At 51.2% G+C, this 21570-nt stretch overlaps 3 protein-coding genes across 6 annotated transcripts in view; 1 reads left to right on the plus strand and 2 right to left on the minus strand.

The window, feature by feature from the left end:
• DDX6 (DEAD-box helicase 6) overlaps window positions 1-210 on the minus strand; it is a 16106-nt gene extending 15896 nt beyond the window's left edge. The window contains exon 1 of the mRNA XM_057379028.1: window positions 82-210. The gene's annotated coding sequence lies outside the window, so the exon portion shown is untranslated. The remainder of the gene's footprint in view (window positions 1-81) is intronic.
• Window positions 211-2065: 1855 nt separating this feature from the next.
• CXCR5 (C-X-C motif chemokine receptor 5) lies at window positions 2066-10621 on the plus strand. The gene is made up of 2 exons (XM_057379030.1): window positions 2066-2192; window positions 7360-10621. The coding sequence occupies exons 1-2, from the start codon at window positions 2154-2156 to the stop codon at window positions 8434-8436; spliced, it is 1116 nt and encodes a 371-aa protein (XP_057235013.1). The 5' UTR covers window positions 2066-2153; the 3' UTR covers window positions 8437-10621.
• Window positions 10622-11704: 1083 nt separating this feature from the next.
• BCL9L (BCL9 like) overlaps window positions 11705-21570 on the minus strand; it is a 45394-nt gene continuing 35528 nt past the window's right edge. The window contains exons 5-8 of one of the 4 annotated variants that reach the window (XM_057379037.1): window positions 21068-21152; window positions 18231-20628; window positions 17538-17702; window positions 11705-16328 (exon numbers count right to left, since the gene is read on the minus strand). In XM_057379037.1, the coding sequence (XP_057235020.1) occupies window positions 15169-16328; window positions 17538-17702; window positions 18231-20628; window positions 21068-21152 (3808 nt within the window). In that variant the 3' untranslated portion in view covers window positions 11705-15168. Of the gene's footprint in view, window positions 16329-17537; window positions 17799-18230; window positions 20629-21067; window positions 21153-21570 lie in introns of all 4 variants that reach the window. The other 3 variants (XM_057379036.1, XM_057379035.1, XM_057379038.1) reach the window with 3 other exon arrangements.

Here is a 21570-nt window from a genome sequence, read left to right on the forward strand (position 1 = left end):
CAGGCCGCGAGGCGCGGCCCGCCGGCAGCGGCCCCCTCGCCCGGATCCCAAGGAGTCGTGCCCGCCCTGGCCCGTCCTCACCGCCACCAGCCGCGCTCCCCCTCGCCCAGGTACAAAATCCTCTCGCTCCCCCGGTGCCTTGTTATGGCGACTCGACGCTCCAAGATGGCGGCTTCCTCCTTCCTCCCGTGCGCCCACCCCCTCCCGGCGGGCGGCACCGCCCCGGCCCGCACGCACTACGTACGTACGTACGTACGTCGCTTCGGCGTGCGCGCCGCGTCACCCATGGCGCGGTGCCCGTGTGATGTGGCGCGGTGCTCGTCGGGACGGAGCCTCGGGGCCGCCCCTCGTCCCTCAGCCTGGCTCGTTCCCTCAGGCCTCGCTCGTGCCTTAACGTCGTTTCGCCTGGAAACGTTACGGGGCTTCGCTATGTAGTTATTAAAACAGAGCCAACACAAACGTAACAATAAAAGACTGATCCACAACCTGTACGGAGTTGTAACCACCGATCGTAACAGACTAGGAATTGACATTTCTTTTTAGACGGATGTTATTTATACATGGATTTTGACGAACGGAGACACAATGGGAATGTAATCACTAGCACTTATACAGCTGGTAGTTCCAAAACTTCTTTGTAGACGAATTTTTCTTCAAATGTTTCTACAAAATGCATGCAAAAGGACAAGGAAGAGCGTTTTGGCTCGCATTTCAGTTTTCATCTAGTTCCTCACATCTACAGCTGTCTCCAGGTGGTTGTTTATCCATCTTCAGCAGCAAAAGGCATAGGCAGGACTGGCACCATCGTTGCTGGCCCTTAAAGGAAGTCCCTGAGGCTGAGTGCTCCATCCTCCAGGTCTAGCTGATTGAGAACATCCTCCCTAATCTCTCCATCTCACAGGGTCAGTGGTACCTGACTCTTCACATTACCCCTCAGCCTTTGCAGTGCAGGGCTTCAGGACGGGGCTTGCTCAGTATGTGTTCTCCCTGAGGTGGGCCATGTGAGTGAGGCACAGTGTGAGCTCCTGATGGTCTCGTCCGGCTTTGCTGCTCTCCATCCCGTCTCCTCTCAGTCTCCTTTAGGAGCACATGGAGATGCACGTAAAGGTCCTCACAGCAGGGGAGGACAGTGAGATCCTCGGGGCAGTAGGTGCCCGGCAAGTTGGGATCTAAGAAGTAGGAGGAGTGGTAATCCAGCAGTGCTTATCTGAATAACACCACCTCCTTCTTCACCAGTCCAAAGTCCCATCAGAGTCATTGCTGGTAGAGAGGCCTTGGTGCAGCTCTGCCTAGACAAGAGGAGGACAAGCACTGTGCTTGTCAAACTACCTCAGCTCGTCACATAGGAAAAGCTTTCTGCCAAAATGCTAGCTGCAATGCCATCTTACTCTGCTGACCCAGACCGGGGCATTCTCACTGTGAGTCTGCTGCTGTGACATCACGGAACAAAATGCCTGTTTACCCGAGCAGACAACATCCTAATTCTTAATTCTCCTTTGTTACCCTTGTGCAATCAAGCTGTGTCATGCAGCTGCCCAGCCCCTGCTAGCCCTGTTCTAGTCTTACAAAGCGGCTGCCAAGGTTTTGCTTTCCTGTGGAAGCCACCTCACACTCCCCCAGGCTCAGACGAAGGGCAAAGCAGCAGGAGAAGGAACAGAAGACAACCACAAGTCACTGGGGTTAAAGCAGCCAAGACCCTAAGGCAGAGGGCAATGATCATACAGACCATACCCATGCTTCAAAGTCCTGCACAGCTCTAGAAAAGAGCCTGAATCCAGGAGGCTTCTGCTACCTGTGGTCCCTTTCCTAAACCTTTCARACCACCTGTAACAGGGATGGCTGTGGGCAAGAGCCCTGAAGGTTTCCAGGGAAGACCTAAAGATGTTCTGGATCTTCTGTGGTACAGAACGAAAGAATATGGATTCTTCAAACTGTACTTTAAAAATCAACTTGCAGCACTAGTAAAAAGATTATAAAGCTGCCTGCTATTCTTCACATCAATCAGGTCCTCTATGCCTGGAGTTCATTTGCCTTGCAAATACTCTATTGATACATTCTGTGTCCCTCCCTATTCACTTAAAATCTGAACTCCACCCCAGAAAAGAACTTTTGAAGAAACTTCTGGAGGAGAGACGGATCCTGCCCCTCAAACCATGGGGCCTGTCAGCTACTCATCAGAGACCTATGACTTGGTGAGTTGGGCCTGGCTTTGCTTGATAAGGAAGGGCAGGTAGAGCTGGGGTGGGCTGAATGGCCAGGTTTCTGGCTGTCCATCTTTTCACCCTCGTGGTGGCAGAGCCAGAGCTTGAGCCATTTCTTATGCCACCATAATCAGCCCTTACATCCTTTAAGTCTAAACTTGACCACAAGCACAACACTGTTGCTTGCTGAGAGCCAGCATAATGTGGCTGCAGCCACTGTGATCCAGTGGTGCTGGATATTCCACTGGGGAAAGCTGCCTAGCTACCGGGACCTTGTGCGCAGACATGCTGGGAAACACTAAGCCCAAATACTGTCCTTGCATGAGGACACAGACCAGAGACTCTGCAAAGAGCCAGATGACTCATCTGGAGAGCAGGACTCCAGCAGTCCCATCCAGCGCTGCCAGCCTGTCCCAGCTTCTGCTCCCTACTGCCCTGATGTCTGCACAGCCATTAGCACGATGTGGGCGTAAAACACTTATTCTGAGCCAGCACTTTATTCACCAGCCTTCGGTGGTATAAATGACTGCATACACAGTGTGCAAAGCCCTTGTGTTATCCAAGGGGAAGTATACAGCAGCATTATTACCCTGGTTTTCAAATATTGCATTTCAGAATTTATTTTCTACTACAGTGGCTCTCTGCAGCAGACAGCAGGTTTAGATATTCCAAAGAGAGAAATGTTGGATTCAATTGTTACCAAATATTCTGTTTGTCCTTTCTCCTATGCACCAGGGAAGAGCAAGGTGGTGGGGAGCAAGCCCTACCCTCATTTCTTTTCTGATTCAYGCGGTATAAAAATCCTTTGCAAATGGTGGTCATTCCTTTAGAACTTTTTTGGAGAAGACATTTCTTTCCCTGACCTTTGTTGAAGTTCAGTGGCAGCATTAAAATTTGCTGAGAGGTTGAAACCAAACTCAAACCTTTTTCATCTCCATGCCTGGTTCATTCCTCTACTTGAACTCTTCATTGGAAATCTGTCCCGCCACCAGAAAACCATCAAAGTGGAAGTGTGCTGTCCACTTGGCCGCAGCATATCACACACTATAAGCATGTGGCTGCTTTGTGGCAAACCTGAATAATTTTTTAATTGGGATTAAGCAGCACAGGGTTTATTTCTTTGCATACAAAACTCTCCATTATTCTTAGTTCAGTGATTTTATCTCTGATGTGAGTTATTTCACATCATAAAGAAGACCCCATGTGATGGAGGGAAAACCCAATTGATTTTAGGACTAAACACCCACAGTCAGGTGCCACRGCAGGAGGACTTTTAGACCTCTTCTCAGACTTCTGCAGTTAGGAGTTTGACATATGTTGTTTCCCACCTCTGTCTCCTGGCTTCCCAGATTTGGCTCCCTCTCTGGAACAGAGGGGCCTCAGATATCACATGAGCATCACTGTATTTGCTTCGGTGATAGCTCATGTTGCTTTACTTAAACTGGGTGCTTGTGGCAGCAACCTACCCACAGAGATTTGAAAAAAAAGGGCCTCCAAAGTGCCTTGTCAAAGTGGCAACACAAACCCTGCCTTGTGCAGAGAGATTGCTTGATCAATTGAGCAATTATGGAAGGAAAAATTATGAGAATGTTTGCACYGAAAGGGCATTTATCTCAGTATCTAACAGTGCATACAGTGAGGCCCTCACTTAAATTTTGATACCATACGAGACCATTCAACTCTGTAACCTTGCGGAAAAGTAACGTGTCCAACAGTGTAACCCCATTTCTCCATAGCAAAAATGCTTTGCTGCTAAGCTTCCTCAGCTGCAGACTAGACAATGAAAAACACAGTTGCAGAAGAACCACTGAGATCTTCAGCAGGTTCCCTGAGGTTCCTCAGGCCAGTTTCCATAGCAATGGGACCAACATGACTCAAGAGCATAAAGGCACCCGCACTACAGTAACATGGTATTTCCACCATGTTACTGGTGGAAATAAAGGCCTTGGTCTTTATTCCTGGATTTCCCTGGTTCAGTCCCTGGAGAAGTCATGAGCAGAAGCCCAGTCAGTAAATTGCAGTGATGTGAGCAATTACAGTTTTTAGGTTTTGGGAATGAAATGTGCTGCTCCCAGCCCTGGCATGGACTAGAAGGGAATGGTTCACATGGAAAATCTGTAACAGTGCGCAAGCTGCTTCACTTCTGCAGCCAAGTGTTTTGATCGCTGACAGTTGTGGGGAACTGAGAAAAACAGTTGACACGCAGAGACTGGGATAACTCTGTGATACAGGTTATAGGGGTAAAGGGATCCCTGAACAAAACGTACACAGGATTTGCCTTCCTGGGCATGCACCTGACTGCTCTGTTACAGAAAGAGACACCACTTTTTCTCCCACCCCCAAATCTGCTGCATTTGTCATGCAGGAGACCTGTACAAAGGTCTCTCTGCATGCACACTGTTGACTTATTCCATCCCAGATCCACCCACTTTCAGTCCTAGAAACGAGAATTGCAGTAGAGTCCCCAGAAGCCTCAGCTTGAGCTGAGGTGCTATTCAGTGCACCTCCTGTAGCTGTGGTCCCTACCCTTCCTCTCTCAGCCCAGACTCTAATTTTTCATTTTCTTTTATTTATCTCCAACTCATCTCTGTCCGCTCCTACCCACATGTGCTCTACTCAGAGATGCAGGACGCTGCTCCGCACACACTTCCCCTGCCCACAGTGAGTGATTTACTGTAAGAGCCCTCCCTATCTGCTCCCCATCTGCACTCAGATGGTGTCTGGTAGTGGCACTCAGCCTCTGCGCTTCCGGCTCCAAACACAAGGCAATGCTGGAAACTGATCAGCAACCAAAGCCACTGAACACTGCCCAAGCTGCCCACCCACTGCCATCAATGCTGCTGGCATGGCTCCAGGGGAGGATGGACACTCGGGCCAGCAAGCCCAGCCATTTTTCATAATTTCATTTTTCCTTTCACAGCTGGAATTGTCCAACCTCTCCCCAGTGAAATTTGCCATTCCAACATATTATCTGTTTGGGGTTTTCAGCACGGTCACCTGCACAGCCTGAGCAGCCTGGTTTGGTCGTTGCACCAAATTGCAAAGGTTTTTGGGTTGGTTTTGGTTTTCTCAGAGAGATTCAAGGATCTTGCCCTGGCCAACACATCAGTCACAGATTTCTATGTGTGTTGGTAACTCCTGATGAAAGATCTGGGTACGGAGTAGGCAAGAAATACTTTCAAGCTGGGGAGAAGAATAACTGAGAGGGATTTCTTAAGGCTTTTGTCTTTAGCAGCCATCTCTGGTCTCCAAAATCATATCCTACACCAGAAAAGTTCTTTGGTAATACAAGATGGTTCTCACCAAAGGCTTGCAGCCCCACAGTTATATTAGAGGAAGGAAGACAGTTCTGTGTTTGAGGTTTTGGGCAGGGAGGATTCCTGGCCCCCAGGAAAACTGGCTCTCACCTGTTCAAGAAGAAGCACCATGGCATCACAGCACAGCCACAACACCCCTGTGTGCAGAGCTGGTGTGGAATGGGACAGACCAAGAGCAGCTTGGGTCATAGCAAAGGCTGGCCCAGCATTCTTCCTGGCAGTAGCCAAGGGTAGAGTCCCAGGAAAGAGGGCAGGGTTATTCCACACTTCTCTTGAAGACTCACTCGCCCTCCCATTGTCCACTACTTGGGGAGTGCCTGCGCCAGCTGTCTGCTCTACATGTTTGGTAATGCTCCACAGGCTTCTGCCCCATCAGTATGCCCAGGCTCCTCTTGGAGCCATGCAGATGGTTTCAGCAGCAGAGCAGTTAGGATGAGCAGTGCTGCTGCGAAGTCACCTCTTTGCTCCACACAGTCATGTGCAGAGGCACCCAGTGCATTACCCAGGGAAGGCTGCCTGAGACAGAAGAAACATAAATCACCCTTCCCTAGCTAGGCACAATGCAAGGCTCTAGGCTGGTCACAGTAATTTTGCTTAGTAGCACATGGGGTGAGCAAACGCCCCCCCAAATCAGGTCTAAAACTGTGTAGAGCAGGACTTGTATTTTTAGACAGGAACTCTGATGAGGGAAGGAGCAGCAGGTGCAAACTGCTGCAGCTGGCAGTGAAAGGTATGAAACATGAGCAGAGACTTCCGCTGTGGTCAACACTGAAGTCTCAGCACAGGTCTCCAGAGAGGGTGTGGGTGGGGGACCTCAGGGTGACTGCTGCTGAGCTCTTCCCAGTTGTCACTAATTGTCAATTTGCCACAAGCCTCCTCCACTGCTCTCTTTTTGTGCAAGGTCAGCTGGAGCTTGACCACCATCCAGGAAGCTCATCCTGAGTGCAATTCCAGCTTCCCAGCACTCGAGACTTGTCCACAGCCTCAGCACGAATACAGGCTGGTCAAGAGGATACAGCAAGCCAAGGGTGACTCTGCAGCAGCTCTATTGCACTTCCCTTGCTGGGTATCAGCCTGGGATACAAGTGTTGTTTTCCCTTCCCTTTCCTGCTCTGAATGCAATTAATTCAGAACTGGAAGGTTTATCAATAGAACAGATCTCTCTCTCCTTCCTCTGTTCCTGTAGCTGTGGCACAACATTGCCTCTGAGGCTTTCTTCCCGTTGTGTTTAACACCTGTCCCACATCTTCCTGAGTGTGTTGAAAGGAATCTCATAGGACAGCTGCTGCGGTCCCCACCTCACCTTGCTCTGTCCTAGGCAGCATCCAGGCCTCTGTGGAGAAGAAGGGGACAGGTTCATGGCACAGAATTTGAGGTACATAAGTGCTGTGCGGTGAATCCTACCACATTTATATCCGACAGTAGACAGCAGGCAGGACAGAAGTGGTCCGTGTCAGAAATGGGTAGAAAAAATGGGGAAAGCTGGTAGACAAGGGTTCCATTCTTTGTGAGAAAGCAAAATTCACCAGCAGGTAACTTGGCAAAAACCAGAAGATGAAATTAATCATCTGACTGGACACCAAAACATCTCCAAACACTCCAGTTAAAGATTATGGACTGTGAACAGCCCTCGCTGTCAGGGAGAAAACCCTCTCCACCTGCTGCTCCTGGCAGTGGAGGGGCCTCCGAGGTCATCACACTGCAGACAGCATCTCCTCCTGATGCAGGTGGGCTGCAGGATATGCGGATGCTCCACTCTAGGTCTGCCAGGTGCAGCTGAGGGACTGAGTTCTTGTGTTCAGAAACTCCCCTCCATTAACAAGACTCTCTCTGTTCCCCAGAGCCAGGTGGAGCTGAGCGGTTACTACGAAGCTGAGAACACCACCCCTTCTTTGGAGGGCTACTTTTGCTTCAACCCAACCTCATCTGTGGTTGGCAACCAGGGAGACCCCTTCAGAAAGGTCTTCATGCCCCTCATCTATCTGCTGATGTTTGTGTTGGGAACTGTGGGTAATGCCCTCGTCCTGGTCATTTTAGAGAGGTTCAAGAGGTCACGCACCACCACAGAAAACTTCCTTTTCCACCTCACCCTGGCCAACCTGGCATTGTTGCTCACCTTCCCATTCAGTGTGGTGGAGAGCTTAGCTGGGTGGGTGTTTGGGAAGTTCCTCTGCAAGATACTCAGTGCTGTCCACAAGATCAATTTCTACTGCAGTAGCATGCTTCTAGGGTGCATTGCAGTGGACCGTTACCTGGCCATCGTCTATGCAATCCACACCTACCGCAAACGCAGAGCTCGCTCCATCCACCTCACCTGCATGGCTGTCTGGCTCAGCTCATTGCTTCTGACTTTACCTGATCTCATTTTCATGGAAGTCTGGAGAGACGACAGCAACCRCAGTATTTGCTATTTTCCGGAGGTTGGGATCGATGGAAACAATGCGTGGCTGGCAACCCGCTTCCTCTACCACACCGTGGGCTTCTTTGTGCCTCTGCTGGTCATGTGTTACTGCTACATGGCCATCATCCGGGCACTGTGTCAGTCCCAGCGCCTGCAGAGGCAAAAAGCTGTCCGTGTGGCCATCCTGGTCACAGGCATCTTCCTGCTCTGCTGGAGCCCATACCACCTGGTCATCTTCCTGAACACACTGACAAAGCTAGAAGCCTTCACCAAGAACTGCCTCCTGGAAGACCAACTGGACACAGCCATCATGGTGACAGAGGCCATTGGCTTCACACACTGCTGCCTCAATCCCATCCTCTATGCCTTTATTGGAGTCAAGTTCCGTAATGACTTCTTCCGGATCCTGCAGGAGCTGGGTTGCATAACGCAGGAGACCCTGCAGGAGATCCTGGAGGTGACAAGGAAGGGTAGCGGGATAGAGTCTGACAACACCACCTCTATCTCCACTTTCTAGCTGGGAAAGGCTGCCTGCAGGGCAGAACTGGCCTGGGGCTTTCCTTCCCAGTAGCACAGTTGCTGTGGTCTCAGTTACAAGTTTCACAAGCATCCCCACAACTTTCTTCATTCTTCACTAAACAGGTCCAATAGCCACCAAACACCCGAATCCCATCAGATACCTTGCCTGGCTTTTCCTGGTTCTCGTACTTGTAGAGATTCACTAAGCAGCTATTCGTGAATGCTGGCTGTCTGATGGTCACTCCTGTGTGGCTGGATAAACTTAAGTGCGTTGAACCTGACATTCCCACCTCTCTCTCAAAAAAAATGACTGCAGGCATCTTGTGCACAAAGCCAGGCATGAGACTGGGGTACCAGGGTCAGGGAAAGAAGTGCAGCCAAATAAATGCAGTGTCATGTCAGTAAGCAGGTCTCCATTTCACTAGCTCAGCTTGGTACAGACATGCCCAAAGGAAGCCATGGGACTCAGTGGCCATAGCCACTGGAGACATGCACGTAGGACCAGTGGAGGCTGCAGACCTCAATCCAACAGCGTGGGCATACAGTGCTGGACAGTCTGGCTGCAACATTGTCCTCCTGCTGTTTGACATCCGCCCATCCAGCCAACACATTCATCTTCCCAACACAGCTCATGCCAGGAGGTTCTCCCACAGACTAAAAGATTTGGCTGTCACAGAGTTATTTCCTGACACCAGTTACATCCTTCCCCATTCGTTTGATCTGTTTTACTGCTGTCATGATCGCCTGTGAGTGGCTGATGAACTGAATGCCTGACTATGCAAATGTTTCCCTTTAAGGAAAAACACCATCTGCAGGGATGGCGTCTCTCTTGTGACGGCACATAGGGGAGAGAAACCAGACTGCTTTGTAAGGATGAAGGTATAGCTTTTTCTTTTTTTTCCGGGGCAGCTAGTTGTATGGCTATTTGTGGGTTCAGGGAGCTAGGAGACCCACTGCCCCAGAGTAAGGGAAAGAGCTGGTTTGCATAATTGCTCTTTGTTTTTAGCAAGGCTAGAGGAAATGTAGTGTTTTGCTTTGCACTATGCTTTCTGGTATTTTTCCTCCACCTGCATCTACAGGGCTTTCAGAGATGAAATGCCTTCAGGTGTACAGAGAGCAAACATGGCTGGTGAGCTTGCCCTGAACTGCAAGTACGCAGAAACTGTACAGATCAGGGCAGTTTGATGATAATTTGGTTCAAAGTAAGAGCAGCAGTTTTTCCCATCATTAATTCTTTCACGGCAAACTGGTGTGCGGGGAAGCCCCAGCAGACTCAAGACAGCCTGTTGCTGCCTAGGAGGTCTTGTCATAGTTTAACATGACAGCGGGCCCATAACAGTGCTCCATGACATTTCTGTTCCTAGAGAGTTCTGTGGCCTGAAAGTAGGAAAGCCATACACACCAATGTCACGTAAGCATGATCATCATCATGTGCACATTTTAAAATCTGCTCTACCCTCCAACTCACATTTTAAGCAGTGTCGAAACAATGTCAGTTCTCCTGTGGCATCAGGAATTATGTGCTAACCTCACTTCTGAAGTACATCCCACTAGCAGGGAGATGAACAGGTGAACTTCACAGTACTCAAGGGCCCTGCGAAAAAGACCAGCCAATATGGAAGAGGTCACATTACCTCTGCCTGACTCAGGCAGAGCTCTCAATAGCCTATTCTCACATTGTGACTTGAGGAGAAAATTGATCTAGTATAAGGCAGTCCACCATTTCCTGCAGCACCGCATCTTCAAAGATAAACTTTCAAGTAACGGCAATTGTAGTTGTTCAAGCACATACAGCAGAGAAGGGCAGGTCTCTTAAGCCTGCTCTTGGGTTCTCCATGGTTGTACCAGTGAGCAAACCCATTGCAGTTGCATTGTAAACACCTCCCCAGCAGGTTATGGTGACAACTGTGTTTCTACATGAAAATGTTACTGAAAAAAATAATGGTTAAAGTGTAAAATTCTTACAGTGGTCACAAAGTGAAAAGAAAGGCTGCACACAAATGACAGTGAACAGATTACACATCTGTTGTTACTATCGCTTTTAGCACTGGTATGCACAAACCTTTAGGAAGTTTTGAGGTAAGCTGTATTAAACAGTTGAATAAAACACCATCTTCTCATGTATAGTGCTTGTGCATTTGTCTATCTTTCTTTAAGGGAAACATGTTGGAGAGCACTAAACGGGCACCTTTCTGGCAAGCTCTGCTCGAAGGGCTCAGAGGAACACCTTGCTCAGATTCCCCTTCACCAGAGCTGCAGAAGGCTCTGCTGTGTTCGGAGTCAGTTGAGACCTACATTAGCTCTCTCCTTTACAGAGCCTCTTCCACCAACTACAGCACCTTCTGCCCCAGTTTTACAGCAGCTGCTAACCTGACTGGAAAGCTGCCCTTGCACCCATATTTGGCTCAGATAGCCTGGGAATATGGCTTGGCCCAGGGCTGGCAGACCCTTCCCCAAAGGGTTGCCACTGTTCCTCCTACAGCTGCCTGCAGCCAGCCTGCTGAATGGCGACAAGAAGAAAGCAAGAGGAACTTCCCTTCACCGCAGAGGAAACTCTGCTTTCCACTCAGAGAAACCCTTGCTGTCTCCTCAAGGTTTGCATGGCTGTCACAATGCCTTGCCCTAGAGTGGGCTTCCCTGTTAAGTAGTCGTGCTGCTGAAGCCACCCCCTCAGCCCTCAGGCAGACCTTCAGCCTCCTGTATGGAGGTCTGCTCAGTCCCTATCCCACCACTACCAAGTGAGTCAGATGGACTCGGCCCACCCAGGCCACAAGGAAGGGGGACTGAGCCAAGGTGATCTCCAAGGTGGCTCCTGCAGAAAGTAGGAGATGGTGGACCGGAAGGCAATGCCACCATCATCCACAGCACACCCTCTGCACCCCCAGTTCTGGACTGTGCTCTGCAAACAAGGGTCCAGCAGACAAACCAGAGGAAGCCCTGGTCTCTGATGAAGGCAACCCTGAAGATGGGAACACAAAGACCCTCACAACAGCACACTGCTCTGCATTTCCTGCGGGGCAACCAATTCTCCCAAGAGACATAGGTGGGGTGTTTCAGCAGAGCATCCTGCTAGATACACACAGTGACCACAGGGCCATGGCAGGCAGTGGAGCATGAAAGGGTAAATGCATGTAAGGGAACGCATGAATGAATGTGTGCCTGGGAGTGCTGCAGAGAAGGGGCTCCCCTGATGCCCACACAACCCTTCCAGCACCTCTTGCACTCTCTATCTCTGCTGCAGTCCCATGGAAAATCACGTGGGAAAAGACAAGCACAGGGTCAGGTCTTGAAATTTGTCTTTTTAATAAAAAGGCACCTATAAAACAGGTCAATACATTACAGGCAGCACATATACCCAAAAACAAGCCTAAAAATTGTTTCAAATAAAACCCAGTAAGATGTCTTCACATATTGTATTTATATATTTATATTTATATATATATTTATATAATGGTACAAAATGACTGGGGAAGTTTCTCCATGGGATAACAGAGAACAGGTCAGTCACCTTTACCTCATTGTGAAAGCTAATTCCAGGTGTGTGATTATTTGACATACTGAAAGATGCAGTTTCCCAGCATTTGCTTTTTTGGAGCTGGAAAAACATGGCAAAGTTATGGCTAAAAGATGGGCAAACCTTCTACTGTGATTAGGTGGAGTCAGTACACAGAACTCAAGGTGAGGAGCTGAGCAATAAACTACAAGACACAAGACTAGACACAGGTCATGGCAGCGGGCAACCAGCTGATGGCAAATCTTGCCCGGGTCTTACAAAGACTGGCTGTCACTGAGCCTCCAGAGGAACTCCTGCCACACTGCTGTTCACAGACACGACTGGGAGCAGTGCCCAGGGCAGAGGGGTGTTAGGCAGCATTTCTTCTCCCCATTGTTCAGCCATCACAGTAGTAGGGGTAGGGCTGGCTCCAAGACAGTGGGATTTTGCACAAGAGCACCGACTGCTGCTCTGGAGTCCTCAGCTCTGACCTAGCATCAAGATTTCCCTTTTGTATCCAGGGCTGCTGAGTCAAAAGGCCTAGCTTCTTATTTGTCACTGAAGGATAGGTCTTCCACCTGTTGCCAGGCAGAAATAGCATCGCACTGCCACGTCCCTGTGAGCGGTCAGCACCCGTCTCCTGAGCACTGCATGGCATGTGCCACAGCCTGCAGGCTCCTGCTGATGCAGGGACAATTCACTGCTGACAGAGTGAGGACTGCAAGACCCAGGCAGCTTCTGGGAAAAAGGGACAACAGGGAAAGTACAAACACATGGAGGTATCAACCAGGCTAAAASAACAGCTATCTACAGAAAAACAAAAAAACTTCCATATAGAAAATGTTATGGCTTTAAATTAGCCAAGACTTGCTGGTGGGTGATGAGCAAGGCTGAGGATGGTAATTGGTATTTGGATCTTTACAAGAAACTACCAGCAGCCAACACTCTGAAGTGCAGCCAAGAGAAGCTACAGCCTTTCAGGCAAGTCAAGCTTAGAAAGAGCTACATCCATTTGAGCCATATCTTCCTGCATGAAACACACACTGAAGGATCGAGAATCCAACCATCTAACACGTCAGGTCCAAGGCTTGGGCTGAAGATTATTCTTCTGGTCCAGCTGCCAAGGCAGGAACGGGCACTTCTCATGATTGTTCCTGTTTCACCACTTCAAAAAATGTTACTCACTCACATTATATACAACAAACACCCACAAAGCAGGAGACTGTAGCAAGATGCTTCTTCAGATCCAAACCCATGCTTCTCAATCAGTATTGTTAACTACAAAATGCCCCAAAACTTCGATGTATTCCTACTGGACTTTTTGATCCATCTTCTCATAGATTGGATCAAGACAGCTGCTGGGCTGACATTTCAGCACTCACCACTCTTTCCAAACAAACTGCATTATGATAAAAATGGTTGCTGTTCACTCACTACTTGGTAATCTCCCTTTCCAAAGCTCTCTCCTCCCTGCAATAGCAAGCTGGGAAAGGTGAGCTCTGTTATAAGAGAGGCTGTGTATTAAGCCTGGCTCTGCAGAGATAATCCTGCAAGTGGTGTTCCTCCAGCAACTGTGTGCCTCAGGTTCATCACTGGATGCTGGAATGTAGTGCCCACACAGGTCCAGAGATACCGTGACAGGTGCAGAAACGCATGTGCATCACCCCACATTCCCCACTGTGAAAAAAACATGGGAAAGACCATCAAGGCTGCATGCAGGAAGCATATGGATTATAGGATGGGGAGGGTGGAATACATCCAGAAAAGCCAGAGTTGTCCAAATGGCACACTTCTGCCAGTCTAGGAATGAGAGATGGCAATTCAACTTCAGCTTCTTCTGTCTGAAGCACAGGATGGCCATGCTGCTGACACTGAATGCTGTGGTGGAGTATTGCACCCAGCGTCAGGTCCTCTTCAACAGCTGGACCGCTCCTGAGCCAAAGGACAGGGCTGCTGCCAGTAGCTCAGGGTATGATGGAGTGGAGACTGCCTGCAAAACTCTGGAGATGAAGGACACAGAAGACCTGGGAGAGCATTCAATGGTGGGGGAGCCTGACACAGTGGCAAAGGTAATGGATGGGTAATAAACTGGTGTAGGAAGGCTGCAGAAGATCAGGGTTTCCAGCTAGCCTCTCCTGGAAGCACTGGAATGCACCACCTCACTCACCTCAAAGCCCATCTGTCCCTACACACCACAACATCATGCCAACAGAGGACACAGCAGGAGGGAAGAGAAGGGAGTAAAGGTGACAGGGCTCAAGACCTTCAGGTTCAGCATGTTATCATCTGCGAAGCCCAGATTCTTGATGCTGCTCCAGCTGAAGAGCCAGCATCCTTCCCATCACAGACAGAGCAGCTCCTCCAGAGACGAATAACATCTGCATCCTGTGAAGCTGCCAGATGAGCACCGCTCCAGCAGCATTTCACTGGGGCTACAGCTCTGCCTTCTTGATGGCCCTTGGTCAGTGGTTGTGTTTGTGTACTCAGCATAGTATCCATGTATCCACAGTACCTGAGATCGGTGTGACACTGCACTGCCCCGTCTCCTGCACATGCAAACCGTTCAGATTCGTGAACAACACAGGTGTGACACAGAGTCACTCTACAGTGGCATCTCTCAACCCTCTGTGCACCCTGGGGGTCCTCCTGCCTCCCCCAAGGAGAGTCGTCAATCCTTGTACACCTTGTTGCCTTCAGCATGATTTTGTTTGTTTCTGTTTTTTAAAACATATTTTGAGGCTTCTATTAAAACACAGAAATACAGAACAATTAAAAACCAGCACAATTTTTGCCTCTCCCAGCGACCTATTTACAGCTAGTTCCAAAAACCCTCTTGCACATTTTGGTTGTTTAAAAAGGAAAGGAAAAAAAAAAAAAAAAAGAACGGAGAAAGAGAGGGGGAAAATAGGGCAAGAAAAACACTTGACAGAGGAAAACCATAAGTGAAAACTTTACAAACTGCCACAAGGTCTGGATGTCCCTTTGTCCGCAGGGTTCAAAGTAACACTCCCAGCCTCTCCACCCTCCCCTTCCCCAAAAAAGAAAGGAAAAAGAAACCCAATTCACATCAAGTTTACTGCACATCTGGTTTGCTGTGTAGAGGTGAATCCGATATGAAAAGCATCCCACGTGGTGTCCCTCCACCGGCACTGGCCCCCAACCCTCGCCCACAGAAAGGTTTAAAAATGTTTGTAGGGGCAGGCCCATAACCTCCCTAGCCCTGAGCGCCAGCCAGGGTTAGAAAGGCAAGTTCGCCATGTTCCCAGGCCCAGGGATGTAACTCATCTGGCTGTCCAGGGAAACACTCCTCTGCCTCAWCTGGTGCGTGACCATGAGGTTCTGCTGAGGCGGGGGCCCCATGAGAGAGCCCTGAGGTGACATCATATGCCCTGTCTGGGCATACATCTCCCCCGACACAGACATGCTTCTCTGCTTGGCCTGCATCAGCATGAAATTCTGCTGGGCCATCAGGCTCTGCTGCGGAGACATCATGCCCTGGTGCATGCTGTTGCCCATCATGCCTTGCTGGGGTGGTATGCCTGTCCTGCCCAGCATGGGCACTTGTCCAGGATGGCACATGGGCACGCTGAGTCCCCTCTGCACACCCTGCTGCCCGGAGAGGCTGGGAGCATTCATACCTGGACGCACAGAGGGCTGCTCAGCCATCATGTTCTGCAGGTTCATGAGGTGGAGGTTGGAAGGCTGAGATTTGGGTGCCTGGCTGTCGCTCTTGGGAAAATACTGCAGGGTGCTGCTTGGCTTCTCTGATGGGATGATCCTGGACAGGTCAAACTCCGGGATCCCTGTGGGCGTGGGGCGGATGACCTCGCTGAGCTCAGGGTCGTTCAGCACTGACGCCACCCCAGGAAGCACGGGAGGGTAGGGGTCACCAATCCGAGGAGGGATGCTCTTGCCCATCATGTGCTGCTGAGGGGGCATCTGGCCAGGCTGCTGAGAAGGAAGGTCCTCAGGTGGCAAGGGCATCCCTGGCGGGTAATGCTGCTGCATCCCAGGCCCTCCTCCTGCACCAGGGGCCATGGGCATGCCTCCGGCAGGAGATGGCATGGCATTGTGGGGTTGCTGCATGCGGGGGAACACAAGTTGGTTCGAAGGAATCATCTGTGAACTGTTGGGCACAGGGCCACACTGCTGGTTCAATGAGTCCTGGGGACCCGGGGGCAGCATCATGGGGTTCTGGGGGGGCACGCCTGCCACTGGCCCACTTGGATGCATAGGAATGTTGGAGCCCAGCGTGTTTGGGGAGGAAATCATGGAGGTGGGGGGTGGTTCGTGTGAAAGGGGCTGCTGACCAGGCAGGTTCATTCCCATTGGGCTCTGAGAGGATCCAGGCCCCACAGAGTTCAAGTGCAGTTGATTTGGCTGATTCCCCGTCACGCCTAAGGACAGGAAAAAGAGAGAAGAGTTAACCCTTCCTACACACCTTTCAGGGTTGCAAAATCCACATCCTGAAAGCCTGCCAAGCAGTCCTGCTCAGAATGCCCTGAGCATGGAGCATGATGCTCAGCAAGCAGCTCCAAGATGGGCTTGCAAAGCACCAACATCAGGAAAAAGTGCCACAGACTCCAGTTCCCCAGCCCACGAGGGCTCTTCTAGCTTCATCCAGTCCCATGCTGGATTTGTAATTCCATATAGGCCCCTGATTTTAGACTCCTGGCTGGCTCAGTGTGTGCCCTACACCATGGTCTCAGCAGGACTCTCAGTTGCCTGCCACAGGGTTTGCCACCCAGCAAGCTCCAGTGACCACACAACCTCAGGTGGTGAGGAGGAAAAAAGCAGAAGAGTTGGCAGCCCGACAAAGGTGCTATCTGGGCAGGAGGCCTGTGCCCATCAGAAAAGCAGAGCAGCCACCAGTGCCTGCAGAGGCAGCCAATGCATTTGCATGCCTGTGGTCAACCTAAGTGACTGTGCAGCAGTGGAAGTCTCAAAAAGTTGATTTTTCATTTTCAAAATTGCCAAAAATATTTATCAGACAGCTTTAAACCCCTAAATCAAGTGGTAGAGCATGTTGGAATTTCCCTTTGGGCTGGTCACCATGTGACAAAAAACACTCATTTGCCTAGATGTCCTCACCCGTGCCACTAGCTAGTGGAGCATATCTGGCCTACTGATATCACAACTGTGCTACAACACAGCCTTGCCTGTGCAGGCCCATGGGCTTCACTCAAAGCACCAGACTCCCAGGCCCCATTCAGAGTGTCCCTGTCCCAATGCGCAGGAACACAAGGGCTCTAAGCAGCAGCCTTCTGCCTGAAACACTTGGACCTGAGAAAACTCCAGGATCCACAAAAACTCGGGCCCAATACATCTGCATAGGGTAAAGGTGGAAAAAACTTCCAGGTCTTGTGGAAGAGGGACTCCTCAAGCCAGACAGCTCATGTCCTTCCCACCCAAGCCAAAAGCTCATGGGCAGCCTGGACACAGTGGAGGGAAGAGCACAGACTGTTACAAAGGGAAATTTAAGCTATGTGACATGGCAGTCAGGGGGAGATCAGAGTTTCTAATGCCTCCTCCACCTGCTGCCTCAGATCCACTGGCAGCCACAAGACAGTCTGACCCCTCGCAAGCCCACCTCCAGAAGTAGGTACCTGACATACTTCCAGGTGGGAGCATAGGCCTGTCTGGCAGCAGCTCATCATCAGAGGTGGCAATGGTTTTGATGGCATTGTGGTAAAGCGGTGTGGAGCTGGGCATGGCATACTTGGACATCTGGGACATCATCAGTGACAGTGGGTTCTGAGAAGGGGATGGATCTGGAGAAGAAGTAAAAGGCATGTTTGGATTCATGGTGCTAGAGGTGTTACTGGCTGGTGCAGAAGAGCTGCTCCGAGGCCCAGAAGGGAGAGAACCTGCAAGCAAGACAGAGATTGACTCAGCATTGTCCACATACTGTGGCTTGCTCCCATCAGAGAGCAACCCTGTCCCCTCCTTCTGACAGCTGTGAACAGAGAAGGCTACAAAACACAGAGCTGGCACAGCCCAGTACTCTCTGGACTCTGAGAAGGCTCATGCAGAGACCCTGCTCCAGAGCAGTGACAGACTTCCACTTAAACCTGTCCCTGACTGCCCAGCACAGACACAGTGTTTGCTGCATGTGTCACAGATCTACCTGAAAAGGCCCTGTTTGGACTCCTGGGAAAAAGTACTTGCCCTGTGAGATGCACAGCCAGGCTCAGGAACATGTGCTTATAAGAGAGCTTGTGGGCTGGAGAGAAACACTGTCCACACACTCAGCAAAACTAAGCACAGACATGCACTTGCACTCAAGACATCCAGCATACCCTGATCCAGTGCTCCCATGGAAGTAGATGAGTTCATATTGAGAGTCTGCTTGCTCTGGTTGACTCCTGGGCTGGGCATTGTGGCTTTGGGAGATGGCGCCCAACTAGGAGAAGAAACAGCCATGGAAGGGGACTTCAGACGATTTGGTGAGCCAGTTGGAGACCGGACGTTGAGAGAGGAACTCATCACTTGGGGGGACTTGAGGGGTCCAGACTGGTTTGAAGGTGGCATGCTGACCATCTGTGAGGGTGTCTGTGGGGACTTGAGGTTGGCAGATGGGGAGGTGACCATTGGTGAATGCACCTGGCTAAGGGTGGGAGACTTGAGGTGACCCATACTGGGGGAATTCATCTGGTTAATGTTGATGGTGAGGTCAGAGGGCCGGCGGCCCAGTCCCCGGGAAGGTGCTGGGTGCATGTTGGCCAGGTTTCCCCCTGGTGTGGGAGTGGGATTGGAGGCCGGAGGCAGAGGGATGTGGCTGAGTCTGGTGGTGCCACTGATGCTCCCAACGGGCATAGTGCCTTGCTCAGGGCTGAACATGTCTGAGCCACTGCCCATGTCCTGGGGTAGGCTGGGGTAAGACCCTTGCCCAGTTGAGAAGCCCTGCTGTCCTTGGTTGGGGAACTGGGAGGGAATCATCATTTTCTGGGGTCCCGCTAGCATTGTACTGCCATTGCCATTCTGAGCCCTCGCCCTGGCCAGCTCCTCAGGGTTCATGCCCTGGGGGGCCATCATTTCAGGGCCCCTCATCTTCTGCGACATCATCATCTGCTGCTGTGGGGTCATCTGGACATTGAGGTTCATGTTCATGTTCATATTGACATTCATGTTCATGTTGAGGTTGCCAGGACCCATGGGTGTGTCCATGTCCCGAAGGCCTGACTGACTCATAGGGGGGCTCAGCATCCCCCGAGTGCCTGCAAAATCCATTCCCATGGGGGCACTGCTCAGGCTCTCACCCGTTATCTGCCCAGCAAACATGGATGGATCCATCTGCCTGTGAGCCTGCATCATCCTCTCCATTTCCATGCCCTGGCTCATGGAGTTGCTGGATATTCCCATGGCCCTCTGCATTGCCACTGGGCGTTTCTCCATGAGCTGATGCCGCAGGATCTCCTCTCTGGCACGGGGGTTCATAAACCGTTCTGGGTCCCCCTGCCCTGGTGGGTAGGGCAAGGCGCCTTGTGGAAAGTTCCCAGGGCCTCCCATAGGTGACATATCGTCGCTCCATCCCATGCTAGGCCTGACTGGCCTCTGCATGGCATTCATGGGCCCAAGAGCATCCAAGGGCATGTTCTGCACCCCTCCAAAGCCAGAGACTCTCTGCATTTGATTTCCAGGGAACCGTGGCCCAGGGAAAGGTGGCCCTCCACGCAGCTGCATGGGGTCCTGCACATCTATGGGTCCCCGCAGCTGGCTGCCCATCCCTGGTGGCCACTGCTCTCCAGGCTTGCTGTGGTAGGGTGGTGGAGGCCCACGCATCATCATGCTCCCCATCGACTGTGGGATCATGATTTCCTGCATGGGCCGGCCGTGGATGCTGATCTGCTCCTCTTTCCGTCGCTTTTCCTCGTAGTACTCTTCCTGCAACTTCCTCCAGGCCACTTGCTCTGGTGTCAGGCTGTCCTGGTTCAGCCGCTGCATCATCATGTTCATCTGCTGTCCCATGTCAGYGCCAGGATGGTGGGGCACCTCATGTTCCAGGCCAGGCCCACCAAGGCTCTGGGTCTGGGAGATCATGGACTGCAGAGGCTCTTCATACTTCTTCATGCTGGCAGGGGGTGCRGGGGGCTGGGCAGGGGCAGCCTGTGGCTGAGGGGCAGTCCCCCCCTCACCGGCATTTTGGCTGGACTTCAGGAAGGGCTCGGCCTCCCCGCTGCGCAGCAGCAGGCGCTCAATGTCCCTCAGGGTTTGCAGAGAGCGCTCTCGGTGCTCCAGCTGCTCCTTTGAGAGGCCTTCTGAGTTCATGGTGCTCCTGGGGCCCAGGCCTCCCTGCCCATTCCCTGGCATCCCTGGGCCCGGGCCCTCTCCAAGGAGGCTGGAGCTAGGTGTGGCAGAGGAGTCTACTTGCCCAGGCTGCATTGTGCTGGCAGGCACTGTGGGCGTATTTGGATTGTTACTTCCAGGCTGGTTGTTGCTGCTATTGTTCCCCAAAGAGTTGGGAGTCAGGTCTCTCCGGACATCTTCACTTGTCCCTTCCTGAGGCAAGCTGCTGGGCGCAGGCAAAGGTGTTTGACTGATGGCCTGAGGTGGTGGGCCTGGAGGCTGTGATGGGGGAGGCTGCGGCTGTGGTTGGCTTGCTTGAGGGGCCAGTGGCTGGGACTGTGGAGTGTTGGCAGCAGGAAGGTTAATTGGAAGTGGCTCAGCAATGCCCAGCACTTTAGGAGCAGGTGGTGCCTGGCAGAGAAAAAGGGAAGAAACTTGAGCAGGGGAAGGTCCTAGGAAGGCATTCTTCCCTGCACCCTGCAGGAGATTTCTCCGTCCCAAAATGATGCCTCATGTTCATTGTTCATCCCAAAATGCTCACCTTCACACCTTGCAGGAAAGATGTGGGCCCTACTACATGATCTAGGAATGCACAAGCAGGTACTGTGCACTCGTGGCTGTGGGGTAACATGCTATGCCCCATCCCAAACTCTTCACAGCTGACAACAGCAAGGACTTGTTGCAAAGAGATTTTGCAGCAAAGCAGCATGTCACCCCACTGAAAGGACATTTTGGCAACCCTTTCTTTCACAGTTGAGCCAGGGGCTGGGGGAGAATGGCCACATCAGAATGGAAAGGTAACAGTCAGCAGCATGTGCCAACAGGAGCAATTGGTTCGCCGATGCTATACCTGGTCTAGCTTTGCCCGYGGGACATTCTGTTGATGGTAGGCCAGAATGGAGTCAGCTCGGCCCTGCAGGACAGCTTCTGCAGCTCTGGGGAGAGAACACAAATCACTTGAGAACTGAGGCACGGTGCCCCATCCTACCCATCCAAGGCCCCAGTTGCAACCTCCATTCTTCAGTCCCACGGGAAGAAGGCAACCGAGGTTGCCTGGAGGCAACCAAGAACAGGGAAGTGTTCTCAGAGTCTTCCCATCTGTCCTACACAGCCCCCAGTGAGGATTTCCAACTGATGATCACTTGCCCTTCAATTTTCCTCTTCCCATGTCCTGTGACAGGCTTTGCTTTGTGTCTGCTACCCTAAGGTGGTTGTCACCAAAATGCTCTGGGATCTCCACACTGAACCTGTGGCACAGCAGAGCTCTAAAACTAAACAGACCAAGCTAAGCAGACTGAACTGCTAAGACTATGCTTGAGACAACGCAAGACATAAGACGAATTGTGTGGAAAA

This window comes from Malurus melanocephalus, unplaced genomic scaffold, assembly GCF_030028575.1.
Source record: "Malurus melanocephalus ecotype Western Australia unplaced genomic scaffold, MMel_1.1 scaffold_382, whole genome shotgun sequence".
NCBI classification, from domain to species: Eukaryota; Metazoa; Chordata; class Aves; order Passeriformes; family Maluridae; genus Malurus; species Malurus melanocephalus.